Source organism: Hemitrygon akajei, chromosome 21 (genome assembly GCF_048418815.1).
Source record: "Hemitrygon akajei chromosome 21, sHemAka1.3, whole genome shotgun sequence".
Lineage (NCBI taxonomy): Eukaryota > Metazoa > Chordata > Chondrichthyes > Myliobatiformes > Dasyatidae > Hemitrygon > Hemitrygon akajei.
The window spans coordinates 14,272,400-14,289,977 of NC_133144.1; the positions used below are offsets into that span (position 1 = coordinate 14,272,400).

At 41.4% G+C, this 17,578-nt stretch overlaps 1 protein-coding gene across 4 annotated transcripts in view; it reads left to right on the top strand.

Moving 5' to 3' along the window:
* The window catches only part of ice2 (interactor of little elongator complex ELL subunit 2), a 123,430-nt gene that overhangs the window by 14,587 nt on the left and 91,265 nt on the right, over positions 1 to 17,578 (top strand). For all 4 annotated transcript variants that reach the window (XM_073024840.1, XM_073024842.1, XM_073024841.1 and 1 more), the window contains 3 exons: positions 7,193 to 7,327; positions 11,054 to 11,173; positions 15,460 to 15,619. In XM_073024840.1, coding sequence (XP_072880941.1) covers positions 7,193 to 7,327; positions 11,054 to 11,173; positions 15,460 to 15,619 — 415 coding nt within the window. The remainder of the gene's footprint in view (positions 1 to 7,192; positions 7,328 to 11,053; positions 11,174 to 15,459; positions 15,620 to 17,578) is intronic.

The window sequence follows — 17,578 nt, forward strand, 5'->3', positions numbered from 1 at the left end:
TGAGATATATAATTCTACCTTCACAAGAAGGGATTATCATACCCCTTCCTCCTTTGAATTAAAATGCATTTAAGTGCAATGTTAATAACATAACTGTATAACTAATTATGCATATTTTCAAATTCAATCTTCCTGTCTCATTTGCTGGCATGAAGAAGCTGAGTTTTTACAGGAACATCACCCAGCACATGGTACACATCTCGTTGTGTCCCTCACAATTATTTCAATCATAGGTGAGGAAACTGCTGCTTCTGACAAATACTCATCTCACAGTTCAAAGTAAATTTATCAAATACATATATATCACCATTTATAACTCATTTTCTTGTGGGCATTCACTGTAAGTACAAAGAAACACAATAGAATCTATGGAAAACTGCCCACAACAAGGCGATCAAATAACCAATGTGCAAAAGACAACAAACTGAACAAATACAAAAAAAAGACCAAAATAATAATAATTAAATAAGCAATAAGAATCAAGAATATGAGATGAAAATCCTTGTGGGAACAGTTCATTGTTAGAGGTGAGTGAAGCTGAGTGAAAGTTATCCCTTCTGGTTTAAGAGCCTGTTGGTTGAGGGGTAGTAACTGTTCCTGTTCCTGGTGGTATAGGCCCTGAGGCTCCTGTACCTTCCTCCTGATGGCAGCAGTGAAAAGAGAGCATGGCCTGGATAGTGGGGTGCTTGATGATGTCTGCTGTTTTCCTTCGACACTGCTCCTTGTAGATGTGCTAAGTGGCGGAGAGGCTTTACTCGTGATGGACTGAGCTGTATCCACTACTTTTTAGAAGTTTTTCCATTCCAGGCCGTGATATAACCAATCAGAATACTCTCCACAGCACGTCTGAAGAAGTTTGCCAAAGCTTTAGGTCACATGCTGAATCTTCACAAACTTCTGAGAATGTAGAGGCATTTCCATGCTTTCCTTGTAATGGCACTTGTTTGCTGGGCCCAAGGCAGATCCTCTAAATGAGGAATTTAAAGTTGCTGACCTTTTCCACCTCTGATTCCCCTATGAGGACTGGCTCATGAACCTCCGGTTTCCTCCTCCTGCAGTCAATAATAAGCTCCTTGGTCTTGTTGATATTGAGTGAGATATTGTTGTAATACCACTCAGTAAGATTTTCAATCTCCCTCTTATATACTGATTCGTCACTACCTTTGTTTTGGCCAATGACCGTGGTGTCGTTAGCAAACTTAAAAACTCAAATATGGCATTAGAGTTGTGCTTAACCTCACAGTCATAAGTATGAAGCAAATAGAGCATGGGGGCTAAGCACACAGCCTTGTGGTATACTTGTTCTGTTGGTGATTGTGCAGGAAATGTTGCTAATCCAAACTGTCTGGGGTCTGCAAGTGAGTAAACCAAGGATCCAGCTGCAGAAGGAGGAATTGAAGCCGTGGCCTTGGAGCTTATTGATTAGTTTTGAGGGAATGAGAGTATTGAATGCCGAGCTGTAGTCAATGAAGAGCATCCTGATGTATGCATCTTCACTGTCCAGATGTTCCAGGGTTGAGTGAAGAGTCAATGAAATAGCATCTGCTGTGGACCTGTTATACCAGCAGGCAAATTGGAATGGATCCAAGTCACTCCTAAAGCAGGAGTCAATGTATTTCATCACCAACCTCTCAAAGCACTTCATCACCGTGGATGTAAATGCTACTGGATGATGGTCATTGAGGCAGGTTACCACGTTCTTCTTGGGCACCGGTATAATTCAAGCCTGCTGGAAGCAGGTAGGTTCCTCAGACTACCAAAGCAAGAGATTAAAGATATCAGTGAACCTTCCAGCCAATTGATCACCACAGGTCTTCTGTACTCCACCAGGTAGCCTATCTGGGCCAGATGCTTTCCATGGTTTCAGCCCCCTCTTCCCCACCCTCGAAGGTTGCTCTCATATCAGCCTCAGAGACTGAGATCACAGAGTCATTGGGGACTGTGAATTCATGAAAGTGCCTCCGTGTTTTGTCAGTCAAAGCAGGCATAAAAGGCAGTGAGCTCATCTGGGATAGAAACCTTGTTATTACATATACCACTAGGTTTTATTTTGTAGGAGGTGATAGTATTCAAGCCCAGCCACAGCTGTCAAGCATCCTTCTGTGGCTAATTTATTCTAATTTATCTGGAGATACCAGCCCTTCAACCCCCTGACAACCCGGATTTAACCCGAATCCAATCACAGGACAATTTACAATTACCAATTAACCTACCCGTTGTGTCTTTGGACTGTGGGAGGAAATCTGAGCACCCAGGGAAAACCTACACATTTCACATGGAGGCCTTACAGAGACTTCTTTCAAAGGATGCCAGGATTGAACTCCAAACTCCGACTGTAATAGTGTTGCGCTAACTGCTATGCTACTGTGGCACCCCGTAAGTCCAGTTTGGTCCGGAATTGCCACTTCACATGTGAGATGGTGCTCCACCATTTCATCAGGGCTGATCCAATTTTCCTCTGAACTCCAATTTCCTGTCTTCTCCCCATATCCCCTCCTGCCCTGACCAATCAGGAATCTATCAAGTTCTATCTTAAATATACAAAAAAGACTTGTTCTCCACAGCTGCCTGTGGCAAAAAATTCCGCAGGTTCACTGCTCTCTAGCTGAAGAAATTCCTCCTCATCTCTGTTCGAAAAGGATGTCCCTCTATGCTGAGGCTTTGTCCTCCAGTCTTAGGCTCTCCCACCACAGGCAGCATCCTCTTCACATCCACTCTATCAAGGCCTTTCACCATTTGATAGGTTTCAATGAGGTCACCCGTCATTCTTCTGAATTCTAGTGAATATAAGCGCAGAGTCATCAAACACTCTTCATATGACAAGCCATTCAATCCTGGAATCATTTTTATGGACCTCATTTGAGTCATCTCCAGTTTCAGCACATCCTTTCTAAGATGAGGGGCCCAAAACTGATCACAATACTTCAAGTGAGGCCTCACCATTGCTTTAAAGTCTCAGCTTTATATCCTTGCTTTTATATTCTAGTCCTCTTCAAATGATTGCTAACATTGCATTTGCTTTCCTTACCGCAGACTCAACCTGCAAATTAACCTTTTGGAAATCCTACATAAGGACTCCCAAGTCCCTTTGCGCCTCATTTTTTTGTATTTTCTCTCCTTTTAGAAAATAGTTAACCCTTTCATTTCTTCTACCAAATTGCATGACTATACACTTCCTGATGCTGTATTCCGTTTGCTATTTCTATGCCCATTCTTCTAATCTCTCAAGTCCTTCTGTGCCTTCTCTATTTCCTCAAAACTACTTGCTGCTCCACCTATCTTCATATTGTCTGCAAACTTTGCAACAAAACCATCGATTCCATCATCCAAATTGTTGACATATAACATAAAAAGAATCAGTTCTAACAGGCCCCTGTGGAACACCACTAGCAGCCAACCAGAAAAGGCTCCCTTTATTCTCATTCTTTGCCTTCTGCCTATAAGCCACTACTTTATCCACGCTGGAATCTTTTTTCTAATACCATGGGCTTATAGCTTGTTAAACAGCTTCATGTGTGGCACCTTGTCAAAAGCCTTCTGAAAGACTGAGTACACAACGTCAACTGATTCTGCTTTGGCTATCCTACTTGTTATTTCTTTGAAGAATTCCAACAGATTAGTTAGGCAAGATTTTCCCTTGAGGAAACCATGCTGACTAAGGCCTATTTTATCATGTGCCTGCAAGTACCCTGAGACCTCATCACTGACCTGTAGTTTCTTCTGCCTCTCTCCCTTCTTGAAGAGTGGAGTGACATTTGCAGTTATCTAGTCTTCCTAAACCACTCCAGAATGTAGTGATTCTGAAAGATCATTACTAATGCCTCCACAATCTCTTCAGCCACCTCTTTCAGAACCCTGGGGTGTACACCATCTGGTCCAGGAGACTTATTTGCCTTCAATCTTTCAGTTTCCCAAGAACCTTCTCTCTCGTAATGGTAACGTCACACACTTCATGACGCCTGACACCTGGAACTTCCACCATACTGCTAGTGTCTTTCACAGTGAAGACTGATGCAAAATACTTATTCAGTTCATCTGCCACTTTGTTGACCCCCATTATTACCTCTCCAGTATCGTTTTCCAGTCGTCCAATATCTGCTTTTGCCTTTCTTTTACACTTTATGTATCTGAAGAAACTTTTGGTATCCCCTTTGATATAATTGCCTAGCTTACTTTCATATTCCATTTTTATCTTCTTAATGTTGATGATAATTAGACAGAGATTTCTTAAAGCAAGTTTCATTGTAATCCCCAGCAATGATCTGAAAGGCATCGGAGTAGGCCGCTTCTGTTTGCTCATCACTGCACTCAGTACCTCAAGTGCTTGCTTAACATTGGCCTTTGGCAGTACGTAAACCGCAGTCAGGATCATAAGAACTCTTTTGGAAAGCTGAATGGTCGGCACTTAATCAGTAGATGTTCCAGGTTGGGGGAACAAGAGTGCGACAAGACTGCTACACCCGAGCATCATGAAGACTTTGTAATGAAACACAGACCTACACTTTTTGCCCTCTTTGAATCAGCAGTCTGGTCCATCCTGTGGATCAAGAAGATCTACTATAGGATGGTGATCACAAGTATTACAGCACAGGAACAGGTTCTTCTGCCCACTATGTCCATGCTGATCTTCAGTGTTGTGTTGCTGTTTCTGCTTGCTTTGGAGCTTCAACTTCAATAAAACAAGTGCATCTGACACATTTGCCCATCGGTTGTTCAGCAGGTGCTGAAATGGTGTGTGGCCTATTTTGTTAACAATGTATGTTCTCATTCCACTATCTGTGGTCTTTGTCAGTTCACCTTTCGCAGTTTGAATTGTTCTTTCCATCCACCAAACTGGGCACATTTGTTCTAATGATTGAATCAAATTGAACATTTCTACTGCCTGCCATAGTAACTCTGCAATACTCTGATAGTGAGGGCATTTATAACTTTGAAATTATCACATGGAATGTAGGCGTATTCATAGGAACTGCTTCTATCCATTTAGAAAGTGCTGCTATGATCATGGTCAACTTCCCCACAAATTGACAAGAAAATTCATAGGTGTAAGTAAATAAAAATGGGAGCAACCTCTAAATAAACCAGTCAGCCTATTTGTTCAATGTCTGATCCATTTTGGCCATGAGCAGCTTTCCACGTTCTCTCCATTTCTCTTGATGTTCTTGAAATTCAGATGTGTCTGTTTTTGTCTTGAATTTGGTCACCGATTTTGCTGCTCAGACTCTCTGGGGTAGAAAACTTAAAGTAGTCCCAACCTTTTGAGAAGAACAATTCTCATACTCTCTGTCTGAAATGGATGACCTTTTGTTCTGAAATTACACCCCTAGTTTTCAGAAGCAGAAATTCAGCTTCATTGTGTGTTGTTTTACAGCTTCAGACATTAAAAAATGTCTTGAAAGTCAAGAAATAAAACAAATTCTGAAAATATTATTGTTAGTTGTTACCCATCCTCCCTTGCCAGTTATTATAATAGCACCGTTCAGTGTATGCAAGCTGTCAGTGAATAATATAATGCGGGATTTTGCAGTGAAGTGCGCTTCCCTGGACTTGTTAACTGCAAGGCTTTGGTAAGGTTTTGCTTCTTGGAGGTGTCACAAGACATTGGCGTGGGAGGAAAATGAAAGATAGACAAGGCTGCACTGACATGTTAGTAAAAGCAAAGTCTGTTATCTGTAGTGTAGCGGGAAGTATGGGAGGTACCTCCTTATTGTGAGGTAGCTCCTAACGCCACCTAGTGACTGAAGTGTAAAACAATGTGTGGCTCTGATTTGTATAGTGCCAGAGTTTTGGACACATCCGCTGAAGGGGTGTGTTCATTCTCCAACCCATTGTGGAGTGTGTTGTGTTTTGTCACTTCAAAACATTAAACTAATTCAAAGGAAGACACAGGAGTCCAAAATTTGAGTCTGACTCCATGTTTTACTTTAAGCAAGGCACGTACATATGTGGTAGCGTGACGAAGTTTGCAATTCATGTACTTTTACAAGTAAACCATAATGAATTATTTAAATGAACAAGAATACTTTATCAACCAATATATATGCAAGATTACTCAAATATTACTGAAATATTAAACACACAACAGGGTGGGGCTGTACAGTTTTCCTCATTTTCTATGCCAAATATCCAAATCCCATACAAAAGCATGCAGTGAGTACTGATTAGGGAGTACAGAGGAACAGAAGGACATCAGTGTGTTAGTCCAATGATTCCCCGAAGGAGGCAGCACAAGAAAAAGTGATAAAGAAGGCATTTTGTTTGTGTTGAGGCAGTGAATTTAAAGGCAGGATAGTTATGCTACAACTTTAAAAAAACGTTGATTTGGCCAAAGCTGGAATATTGTGTATGATTTTTGTCATCACGCTCCAGGAAGCATGGGATTGAACTGGAGGGTGCAGAGGAAAGACTGGATAGACTGAGTTTGATTTGATAGGAGTGGAGGAGACTGAAGGGGACTTGATGGACGAGTACAAAATGTAAAGGGCATAGGTAGTAAAGGAATTTTCCCTGGAGCAGAGGGTTTTAAAACTAGAGGGCAGAGGTTGAGAGTAAGTGAAAGGAGGTTTCTGGGGAATCTGAGGGAGAACCTTTTCACCCAGAGGGTGGCTGGAATCAGAGGGTTCATTGTGTGATAGATGGTAAAGGCAAAGACTCACAACGTTCAAGAAGCATCTAATTGGACACATGAGTCAGCAAGGTATAGCAGGCTTTGTTCCAAGTGCTGACAGATGGGATCGGTGTCAGCTTGAACATTAGAGGCTGAAGGGCCTGACTTGACCTTTTGAACTTCCTTTAGCATCTCATTTCTATCTTCAGTAATTGAACTCTGGATTAATATAGCCATGAATATGAAGAGGTTTCTGCTCCTTTCTCGTGTATTTCTTTCCCAATTATTTCAAATATCTGAGCTTTATTATTGACCACTTGTTAGAGAAGAAACATTTCTCTCTGTTCTGTGCAGTAATTAGTAATTATTAATATTACTATGTTTGTCAGTCTCCCTTCTCTGCTATAAGTAAGATGATCTCAGCTTCTCCTGTTGGTGTACAGATGGGTCCATTACTGAGGCTTTGCACAGCTCATGAATATGTGTGTGCATGTGCCTGCATAAATGTGAAGAATCAACATGATTGTGTCATTGCTTGCTATGATTGAAGGACAAGAACATTGATCCTTGCATTTATTTCAACAGGCGGTTTTGCAAGCGTGGAACGAAAGTCTAAAAAGATATCCAGAACTTTACATTGTCAATGAAATTACCAGCATCATGGGAGGGAAATTCATCCCAGATCTCACCCTCCAACTGGAGAAGAAGCTTCTGTGCCTGGTAATGAAATATACTGAATATATGATTGCATTCAGTTCCTGTTTCTTAGCAGTTTCAGCATTGGGGATTGATTGTAATAACCTCTAATGTTTTTTCCATTAGGAGGGATGGTCTTGCAGAACAAGGTGGTAGGTAATTACCGTTTAACTGAACCTCAGCTAATTATTCCCTCATGATGGAACATGCAGACTAGAAGTAAGATTAGACCACTCAGCCCCTCACGCCTCTTTGCAGTTTAATAAGATTGTGGCTGATGTTTACCTCAACTCCACGTTCCCATCTACCCATGGTAGCCTTTAACACCCTCCCTTGCTAATCATCTATCTATCCACTTCTGCTTTAAAATATTCAGAGACTATGCTTCCACTGCCCTTTGAAGAAGAGCAAGGCAAAGACTGATGACCCACTGAAAGAGAAAGAATATCACATTTGTCTTATTTGCAAACAGTGACTTAGAGTTCTGGATACTTTTACTAGAGGAAACACCCTCTCTAAATCTGACCTGTCAGCATCTTATACATGTCAGTCATGTCACCTCCCACTCTTCTACAAACCAGCAGGTGCAACTGTAGCCTCTGTAACCATCCTACATAAAACAACTGTCCCTTTCCGGTAAACCTTCTCCGGACAATTTCCAGCACATTTACATCCTTCCTTAATAAGGAGACCAAAAATCTCCGTATGTTCCACTAAGAAGGAAGGACAAGGATTGTAAGGTGATAAAGAAAAAGAAGTATTTTAAAACTTAGGAAGCTAGAATGAAACACAGCCCTTGAGGATAATAAAGAACCCAGAAAAGAATTCAAGAAGGGAATTAGGAAAGCCAGGAGGGATCATGCAAAGACCTTGGAAAGTAGATTAAAGAGAATCCCAAGGCATTCTGTACATACATCAAAAGCAAGAGGATAACTAGGGAGAGAGTAGGTTCACTCCACTTGCTTTGATGTGGAGAATGTGGATGAGGTTCTTAATGAGTACTTTACATAAATATTTACCAAAGAGAAGGATGTTGAAGATAGGGAGATTAACTCCAAGCATATTGATATGCTAAGACACTATAAAGTAAAGGAGCAGGTAGTGTTGGGTCTCTTAAAGAACATCAAGGTGGATGAGTCACCATGACCTGATGGGATGTATCCCGAATTATTGACAGAAGCAGTAGAAGAGATTACTGGGGTTTTGACCAATATCTTCATGTCCTGTCTAATCACAGGCAAGATCCAGAGGTATGGCAAGTAGTTAATGTTGTTCCATTATTCAAGAAGGGAACCAGGGATAATCCAGGAAACTATAGACCTTCAGTCATAGGGAAATTACTAGAGAGAATTCTTAAGGATAGGATTTATCAGGAGGTTTCGGCCCGAAACATTGTCACTACCTCCTCCCATAGATGCTGTCTGGCCTGCTGAGTTCTGCCAGCATTTTGTGTTTTTATTTATTTCCAGCATCTGCAGATTCACTCGTGTTGCACAGGTTGATAGGGTGGTTAAGAATGCATATGGCATATTTGCCCTTATTAGACAAGGCATTGAGTTCAAAAGTTAGGAAGTTGTGTGCAGCTTTATGAAACTCTGGTTAGGCTGTATCTGGAGTATTGTACACAGTTCTGGCCACCCTATTACAGGAAAGATTTCAAAGCTTTGGAGAGGGTGCAGAAGATGCTTCCTGGATTAGAGGGGATGTGCTATAATGAGGGGTTGGACAAATTTGGGTTGTTTTGTCTGGAGCAGTGAAAACTGAGGGGAGATCTGATAGAGGTTTGTAAGATTATGAGGGGCATAGATAGAGCAGACAGACAATATCCTTTTCCAAGGGTTGAAACGTCTGATTCTAGAGGGCATACGTTTTAGGTGAAAGGGGATAATTTCAAAGGAATTGCAAGGGGCAACATTTTTACATGAGAGTGATGGGTGCTTGGTATGCACTGCCTGGGGTTGGTGGTAGAGGCAGGAACGTTAGAGGCTTTTAAGAGCTGTTTTGATAGGTACAGGAATGTGTGGAAAATAGAAGGATATGGATATTGTGTTGGCAGAAGAGATCAGTTTAATTGGCCATTTGATTACTAATTCAATTGGTTCGGTACAACATTCTGGGCCAAAGGGCTTGTTCCTGTGCTGTAATGTTCTGTGTTCTAAAAATTGTGCACTGTACTTCAGATCTGTTCTCACCAATGGCCTAAATAAAAGAAGAGAAGCCTCACCACTATTCAAACTTTCATCACCATTCTGTTAGCTTTCTGAATTACTTTTAGTTCCTGCACACAATGTTATTTTAGAAGTCATACACTAAGATATGTAGATCGCTTTGCATCTCAAAGCCCTGCAATCTTTAAGCATTTATATACAGTGCAATACTTCTGTCCTGCCAAAGGGTGTTGGCCCAAAACGTCGACAGTACTTTTTTCCATAGACGCTGCTTGGCCTACTGAATTCCTCCAGCATTTTGTGTGTTGCAATACTTTTACATTTTATGCAAAAATACTTAATTTTGCTTCTTTCCACATTATACTCCACTTCTCTGATCATTGCTGAGTTGTCTACCTATCTCCCATTGTAGTTTCCTTTGTCACCTTCCCAATTTACTTCCCTATCTACTTGTGTGGCCAGGAAGATAGAACATAGAACAGTACAGCACACTCCAGGGCCTTCATTTTTAACTTACTCCAAGGTCATTCTAATGCTTCCCTTCCACATATCCCTCATCTGATTTTTATCCATATGCTTATCTAAGAGTCTTAAATGTCCCTAATGTATCTGCCTCTACTGCCACCTGGCAGCGCTTCCCATGCACCCACTGCTCTGTGTAGAAAAAAACCTCTGGCAACAGCCCTATAGTTTCCTCCAATCATCTTAAGCTTATGCCCTCTCATATTAGCCATTTCAGCCCTGAGAAAAAAAGCACTAGCTGTCCACACTATCCATGTTTCTTGTCATTTTATGCATCTCTATCAAGTCACCTCTTATCCTCCTCTGCTCCAAAGATAAAATCCCTAGTTCACTTAACCTTTTCTCATAAGACATGCCCTCTAATCCATACACATCCTGGGAAATCTCCTCTGCATCCTCTCCAAAGGTTCCATACCCTTCCTATATTGAAGTGATCTGAACTGGACACAAGTGTTGTATAACCAGTCTCATAGAGCTGCATTCATTACCTTATGGCTCTTAAACTAATCCCCAACTAATGGTGGCCAACACACCATAAACGTTAAACACCCTATATACTTGAGCAAGAACTTATCACTTAGCAGCAGTATTTTTGTCTTCATCCAAGTATAACTCAATGCTGATCCCTGTGACACTAGGTCATTAGATTTCACTGACCAGAAAAAGACCAATTTGTACTTAGAGAAACTGGAGGAACAAACAATCTGCTGGAGGAACTCAGATGGTTAAGCAACATTTGGGCTGTAGGGAAAGGATTGTAAACGTTTTGGGTGAAGAACCTGCATCAGGAATAAGAGGGAATTTGGCCAGTATAGGGAGGGAGGAGTGAGACAGGAAATAGTATCTAATTGATGGACTAAACTCTCATTTAGATAAAGTTGCTCTAACCTTTTTGCCTGATTTACAAGGAAAAGAACAAAGTTTGCTGATGCAAAACATTACTACTTTAAAATAATTCAAAAAGGTTAATAGACTTTTTGTAAAATTGTCACTATTTTACATTCAGTATGGTGAGAACTACTTGTTGATTAGCCATTCTGATTCACGTGTTCTATTTCAGGGCCAAACTCTGTATTTGCGAGTTCCAACCATTGCTACATCAAATCAGCTAACCACGGATTACAAAACCATTACCTCGTTTACTCCACCTTCAGCCGTCAGGGCATCTGCCATCGAGTCAGTAAGTTAGAGAAATTCACCAGAACGGATTTCAACAATGAAGTATTATTTCGCTGCTTGTTAGTCTGCCTTGGTTTGTACAGTGACGTAAGCACATGAATCACCTTCAGTGAAAGCAGGACTTGGAGGTGGCTGTTGAGTTTCAGTGCATTGACCGGGTTCGGTTGATACTTCAAAGTTGTTAATTGTGCAATGTTTTGATTTTATAATCATTTAAAACTGATGATGATTTGGATATTAGGAAATGAGTTAATGCAGGCCAGCCAGGTCTGCGACCTCTGAGCTAATGCTTGTAGAGTGGAATTATCCTGTGCGAACAGGAAAGTTTGGGCAGATACATCCATACAGTCTCTTCACATTAAGAGGATCCTGAACAGAGAGGTTTTTTAAATTTCATTCATAATTTGAAAATTAGCCCATCAAGTCCAGACCAATTCTCAGAGCAATTTCATCAATCTCATTCCTTCCTTACTACATAGAACATAGAATAGTACAGCACACTACAGGCCCTTCTGCCCACAATGTTGTACTGACCCTTAAACCCTGCCTTCCATATAACCCTTCTGTGTAACCGGTGACCAGTGGCAGTCCCAACCACCTTGTACCAGACCATGACGTTGGGTGACTGGAGCCCCTCGGAATCTTTTCGGAGTGCAATCCTTCTTTGCTCCCAATGAAGAGAGTGTTTGGAGTGGGGAGCCCCCTCCTCCTTCCATCCAGATGTTTGGGAGGAGTGTAGACAGGGAGGCAGAGTACACTTGTGTTCACTGTTCAATGTCTTCCACTAACTGCACAGACCTGCCCCCTACCTTAAATTCCTCCATATACCTGTCTAGTAGTCAAGACAGGTATACTCCTCCCCCCCCCTCCCTCCCCCTCCTCTCCTCCTCCGCCCAATAAAATACTTAATGTCTCTACCTATGAAGGCAAAGTTCAAAGCAAGTTAAACCCCTTCTTCACGACCCTATCCCGCTATGCCAGCATTTTGAGAGAATTATGAACAGAATTATGAACTTGAACACCAAGGTGACCCTCTGTATGTTAATGCTTCAAAGATCCCTGCTGTATAACCAATATTAGATTATCTAAAATGCATTATCTTATTCTTGTCTGGATTAACCTCCACCTTCACCATTCTGCTCAACTTTCCAGCTGATCTAATTCCCTCTCAATCTTTAAGCAAACGTCTTGCGATCTGTGACTTCACCATTCTTTAAGTATCATCAACATACTTATTGGACAGAGGACAAAAGTGTCGGTCCTAATCCCTACAAAATACCACTGGCTTCAGACTTCCATTGAGGGATGTAACCTTTTACCACTACCTTCAACCTCCCATCACTAAGCCAATTTTGTGCCAGTTTGTATCCAACGCCCTAGGATTCCATGTGTCTTTTTTTTCTGGATCAGCCTGCCTTGCAAGAATCTTTTCAAGCTTGCTAATGCTTGTGTATACCATGATTTCCACCTTGCTTCATCAAAAAAGTCAGATTTGTGAGGCAGGATTTCCCATGCATAAAACTATACTGATTCCCATTAATTGGACCCTGTCTTTCCAAGAAATAAGAAGTACCATTCCTAAGATTTTTTCAGTTGCTTTCCCAAAAATACCTAGCTTATCCTGTATGAGGGATAAACATGAACTAGATTCAAGTCCATGTTCAAATGTAATTGTCATTCATCCATACATGAATACAGGTGTCCCCTGCTTTTCGAATGTTGGCTTTATGCCACTTCGCTTTTACAAAAGACCTACATTAGTAACCTGTTTTCGCATTACAAAGAGGTTTTCGCTTTTACGAAAATTTTTCCTAAATAAATTAATGGTTCTTCGCTTTACGCCATTTCGGCTTAAGAAACGTTTCATAGGAACGCTCTACCTTTGTGAAAGGGGGGGACACCTGTATCCAAAAATACAGCCAAATAAAACAACATTACTCCAGGGCCAAGATGCAAAGCACAGTACCAAATCACACACAGAAGGAACATATAGCTCATGTAAGATAACAAACTGATAGAAGATATACAAACGTTTGTAGTCACACACAAAAAATAGTCCAAGTCCCAGAGTCCATGAATGTTGCAACAGTCTACAGTTGAAAGCAACACAGCTTGTTTTCTGCTGAGCGAACTCTGGAAGACTGCACCGATTCCGACACCTCTCTCCTGGGCAGCTGTAAACAAGCGACACCACAGCTTGAGGCTTAGTCCTTACTACAACTGAGGCCATGCTCCCCTGCTGTCCACCAATAAATCAATGAATCAGACTTCCATCATTCCACATTAACAAAGTCCAACAGAGTCTTGCGACTAAGATGATCACTCTCCTCCTTGCACTGACTCCTCCGACACCTCTCTGACACAGGGAACAGCATGATCTAAGCTCCTGTTTTTTCCCTCCAACGAGCAACTCATTGATGAGGTAAATGTGTAGTACTTTTAAATTCTTAATGTCCAGCTGGGTCTCGCAATTGTTTAAAAAAAAAGTGCTTTTCAGTAAGACAATAACACCTTTGGTTGATCTTATAATACTCCCAGATCCCAGAATACTTTGGATCCTCCCAGCAACATCCTAGTAAATTTTCTCTGTACTTGTATGTATTTTCACTGCATATAATACTCCAAATTAGGCCTCACCAAAGTCTTATATAACTTTAACATAGGCTTATATAACTTTATATAACTTTACCTACTCCTGTACTTTGATCTGTGAAGGCCAATGTGCCAAAAGCTTTCTTTACAACCCTATCTACCTGTGACACCACTTTCAATGAATTATGGACCTGTATTCCCAGATCCCTTTGTTCTACTGAACTCCTCAGTGCCCCACCACACACATTGTAAGACCTACCTGGGTTGGTCTGACCGAAGTGTAACACCTCGCACTTATTTGCATTAAATTTCATCTGCCATTTTTCCACATGGTCCAAATCCTGGCTGTCAGCTGTAATAGTCTTCCTCACTGTCCACTACACCCCCAGTCTTGGTGTCATCATCAAATTTGCTAATCTAGTTAACACATGAGAATCCAGATCATTAATACAGATGACAAACAAAAGCTGACCTAGCACCGATCCCTGCGGCACTCCACTAGTCACAGGCCTCCAGTCAGAGAGGCAACCATCTACTACCACTCTGTGGCTTCTCCCACAAGGCAATGTCTAATCCCATTTATGATCTCATCTTGAATGCCAAGAGGCTGAACCTTCTTGATCAACCTCCCATACGGGACCTTGTCAAGTGCCTTGCTGAAGTCCATGTAGACAACATCCACTGCTTCCCTTCATCAATGTTTCTCGTAACAGCCTTGAAAAACTCTATCAGATTGGTTAGACATGGCTTAGCATGCACAAAGCCATACTGACTATCCCTAATCATTCCTTGTCTATCCAAATACTCATATATCCAGTCTCATAGAATACCTTCCAATAACTTTCCCACTGCTGATGTCAGGCTCACTGGTCTATAATTTCCTGTTTTATTTTTCGGGCCTTTCTTAAACAACAGAACAATGTCAGCTACCCTTCAATCCTCTGGAACCTCACCTGTCGCTAAGCATGATTTAAATATCTCTGCTAGGGCCCAGCAATTTCTGAACTTGCCTCCCACAGGGTCCAAGGGAACATGTTAGGGATTTGTTCACCCTGATATGCTTCAAGACAGCAAGCATCTCCTCCTCTGTAATCTTTATAGGGTCCATGACCTCACTGCAGCTTTTCCCTCACTTCTATAGACTCTGTATCCATCTCTCAAGTAAACACAGATGCAAAAAATCCATTTAAGATCTTCCCCATCTCTTTTGGCTCCACACATGGATTACCATTCTGATCTTTCAAAGGACCAATTTTGTCCCTTGCAATCCTTTTGCTCTTAACATATCTGTAGAAGCTCTTAGGATTCTCCTTCACTTTGCCTGCTAGAGCAACCGCATGCTTTCTTTTAGCCCTCCTGATTTCCTTCTTAAACATCCTCTTGCATTTCTTATACTCCTCAAGTACCTCGTTTGTTCCTACTTGCCTATACCTGCTATGCACCTCCTTTTTTTTCCTTAACCAATGCCTCAATATCTCTCAACAGTGTTCTCTAAACCTGTTCTGTATTCTCCATTACTCTGTTGGTGATAGTAACTTAAGCTGCTTTGCCTTCAAGTTCAGGAACTTAACCTCTATATATCCATACCTTTGTCTTAAGATCCTCTTTCAGTCACTGGTGCTACTGCTTCATTGTGTAGCACCATTTTAAAGCAAGCTTGTTCCAACATGTGGATTATTTTATTACTTGTTTCAGGGCATCAGCAATGATGTGAATGCAGAGAAGCTGAGTGTGAAGTATGGAGCAAAAGTGTCTCTGACGAGGCAGGCATTGTTTACTCTGCTGAATAATTGTGGACCAAAGTACACAGAACCTTGGGAGATTCCTATACATGTGAAAACCATCTGTGGGGAAGGTATAGCTTTAACGTGCTTGGTAATTCTGCTCTGATTGTATAAATATATCTCAATGGAGAACTAGGACTGGGAGAAGGTCATTTGACCCCTGGAACTGCTCTGCTATTTAATAAGATCATGGCTGATTAATAAGATCATGTTTGCGCCCTAAATTATGCCTTTACAGGTTCTCCCATTGACCTTTCACCCCTTTATCAAGCATTTAGCAATCTCTCCTTAAAAGTATTCAAGAACTCTGCTTGTGTTGCCCTTTGAGGAAGAGAGTTCCAAAAACACATGACCCTCTGGGAGAAAAAGATCACCTTGTCTCCAGGCAGAGATAAAGTTTGTTAAAGTAATTGATGACATCCCAACCCATTTTAACCTTTTGAGAAAGAAAAGACTGGCACTTATTCCATGTGAATACATGCATGTGCTGGGCCCAGGACAGGTCATTTGATATGTTAACACCCTCTCCATTGATGATGCACCAATGTATACTTCTGTATGTTTGTCCTCTTCGTCCTTTCTGAAGTCAATTAGTTCTTTAGTTTTGTTGATTTTGAGCAAGAGGTTGTTATTGTGTCATATCTTGCTGGCTCATCTGCCCAAAAACAGTGGTGTCATTGGCAAATTTGTGTATGGCATTGGAGTTGTGTTTACCTGGGACTCAAAGCCTCTCTTTGCAGCTGAATTTTTGACTCCCTGAGCAATAGACTGTTGATAGTAAGGATCGGCAGTAACAGCTCCACCGTGATTACCCTCAACATTTGTGTCCCATGAGGCTGTATCCCTATACCCTCATGTTTGCATGGCTAAATTCTGCTCTAAATTCATCTATGAATTTACAGATGACACCAATGTAAATTTATGTATTGGGCAAAATTTTAAATAACGATGAGTCAGAGCACTGGTATCGTGTTACAGTAACAATCTTTTGCTTAATGTCAGTACAACAAAAGAGCCGGCAATCAACTACACATTCCTGTGCTGAAGTTAAGTGGATTGAGAACTTCATTGCTCGGCATAAACATCCTGTCCTACTACAACCACGTAGATGCCATGGCAGAATAAAGTGTAACAAAGAAAGAGCAATGCAGGTAAACAACAAGGTGCAAGGTCATAAGATTGTGAATAATAAAGAAGATTATGCGATCAAGTATCTAATTTTTCATACTAGAGAACCATTCAATCGTCTCAAAACAGCACGATAGAAGCTATCCTTGAGCCTGGTGGGATGTACTGTCATGCTTTTTAAATCTTCTCCCTGATTGGGGATGGGAGGGGGGGAGAGAGAAGAAGAGGGAATATCTGGGTTAGGTGGGCCTTTGGTTATGTTGAGTGCTTTACTGAGGCAGCGAGAAATGTAGACAGAGCCCCCCTTAAAGGGGAGGCTAGTTTCTGTGATGTACTGAGCTGTGTCCATAATTCTCTGCATTTTCTTGTGGTTACATGCAGAGCAGTTACCATACCAGGCTGTTATGTATCCAGATAGGATGCTTTTTGTGATACACCAATATAAATTGTTAAGGATGAGGGGACATCCCAAATTTTTTTAGCCATGTCAAATCTGACTTAACAAATTTCTTCCAAGGTTTTTCCACTGCACCTATGTTCGTGTGATAATAATAAGCCAATTTACCAATTTGAGCCACGCCATCATGTGTGTACAGAGAGTAGAGCAGGACAGTAAGCACACAGCTTTGAGGTACACCTGTGCTGATGGTCAACAAGGAAGAGGTGTTATTGCCAGTTCTTACCGATTGAGGTCTGCCAATGAGGAAGTTGAGTATCCAGTTGCAGCAGGAGGAACAGAGGCCTAGGTCTTGAAGCTTGACAATAAATTTGTTTGGGGTGATTGTGTTGAACAGCAAGCTGTAGCCAGTGAACCATAACCTGAAGTATGCATGCCTCTTGTCCAGGTCGCCCAGAGAAATTGCATTTGCTGTTGACTTGTGTCAGTAGTCAGACTGAAGCAG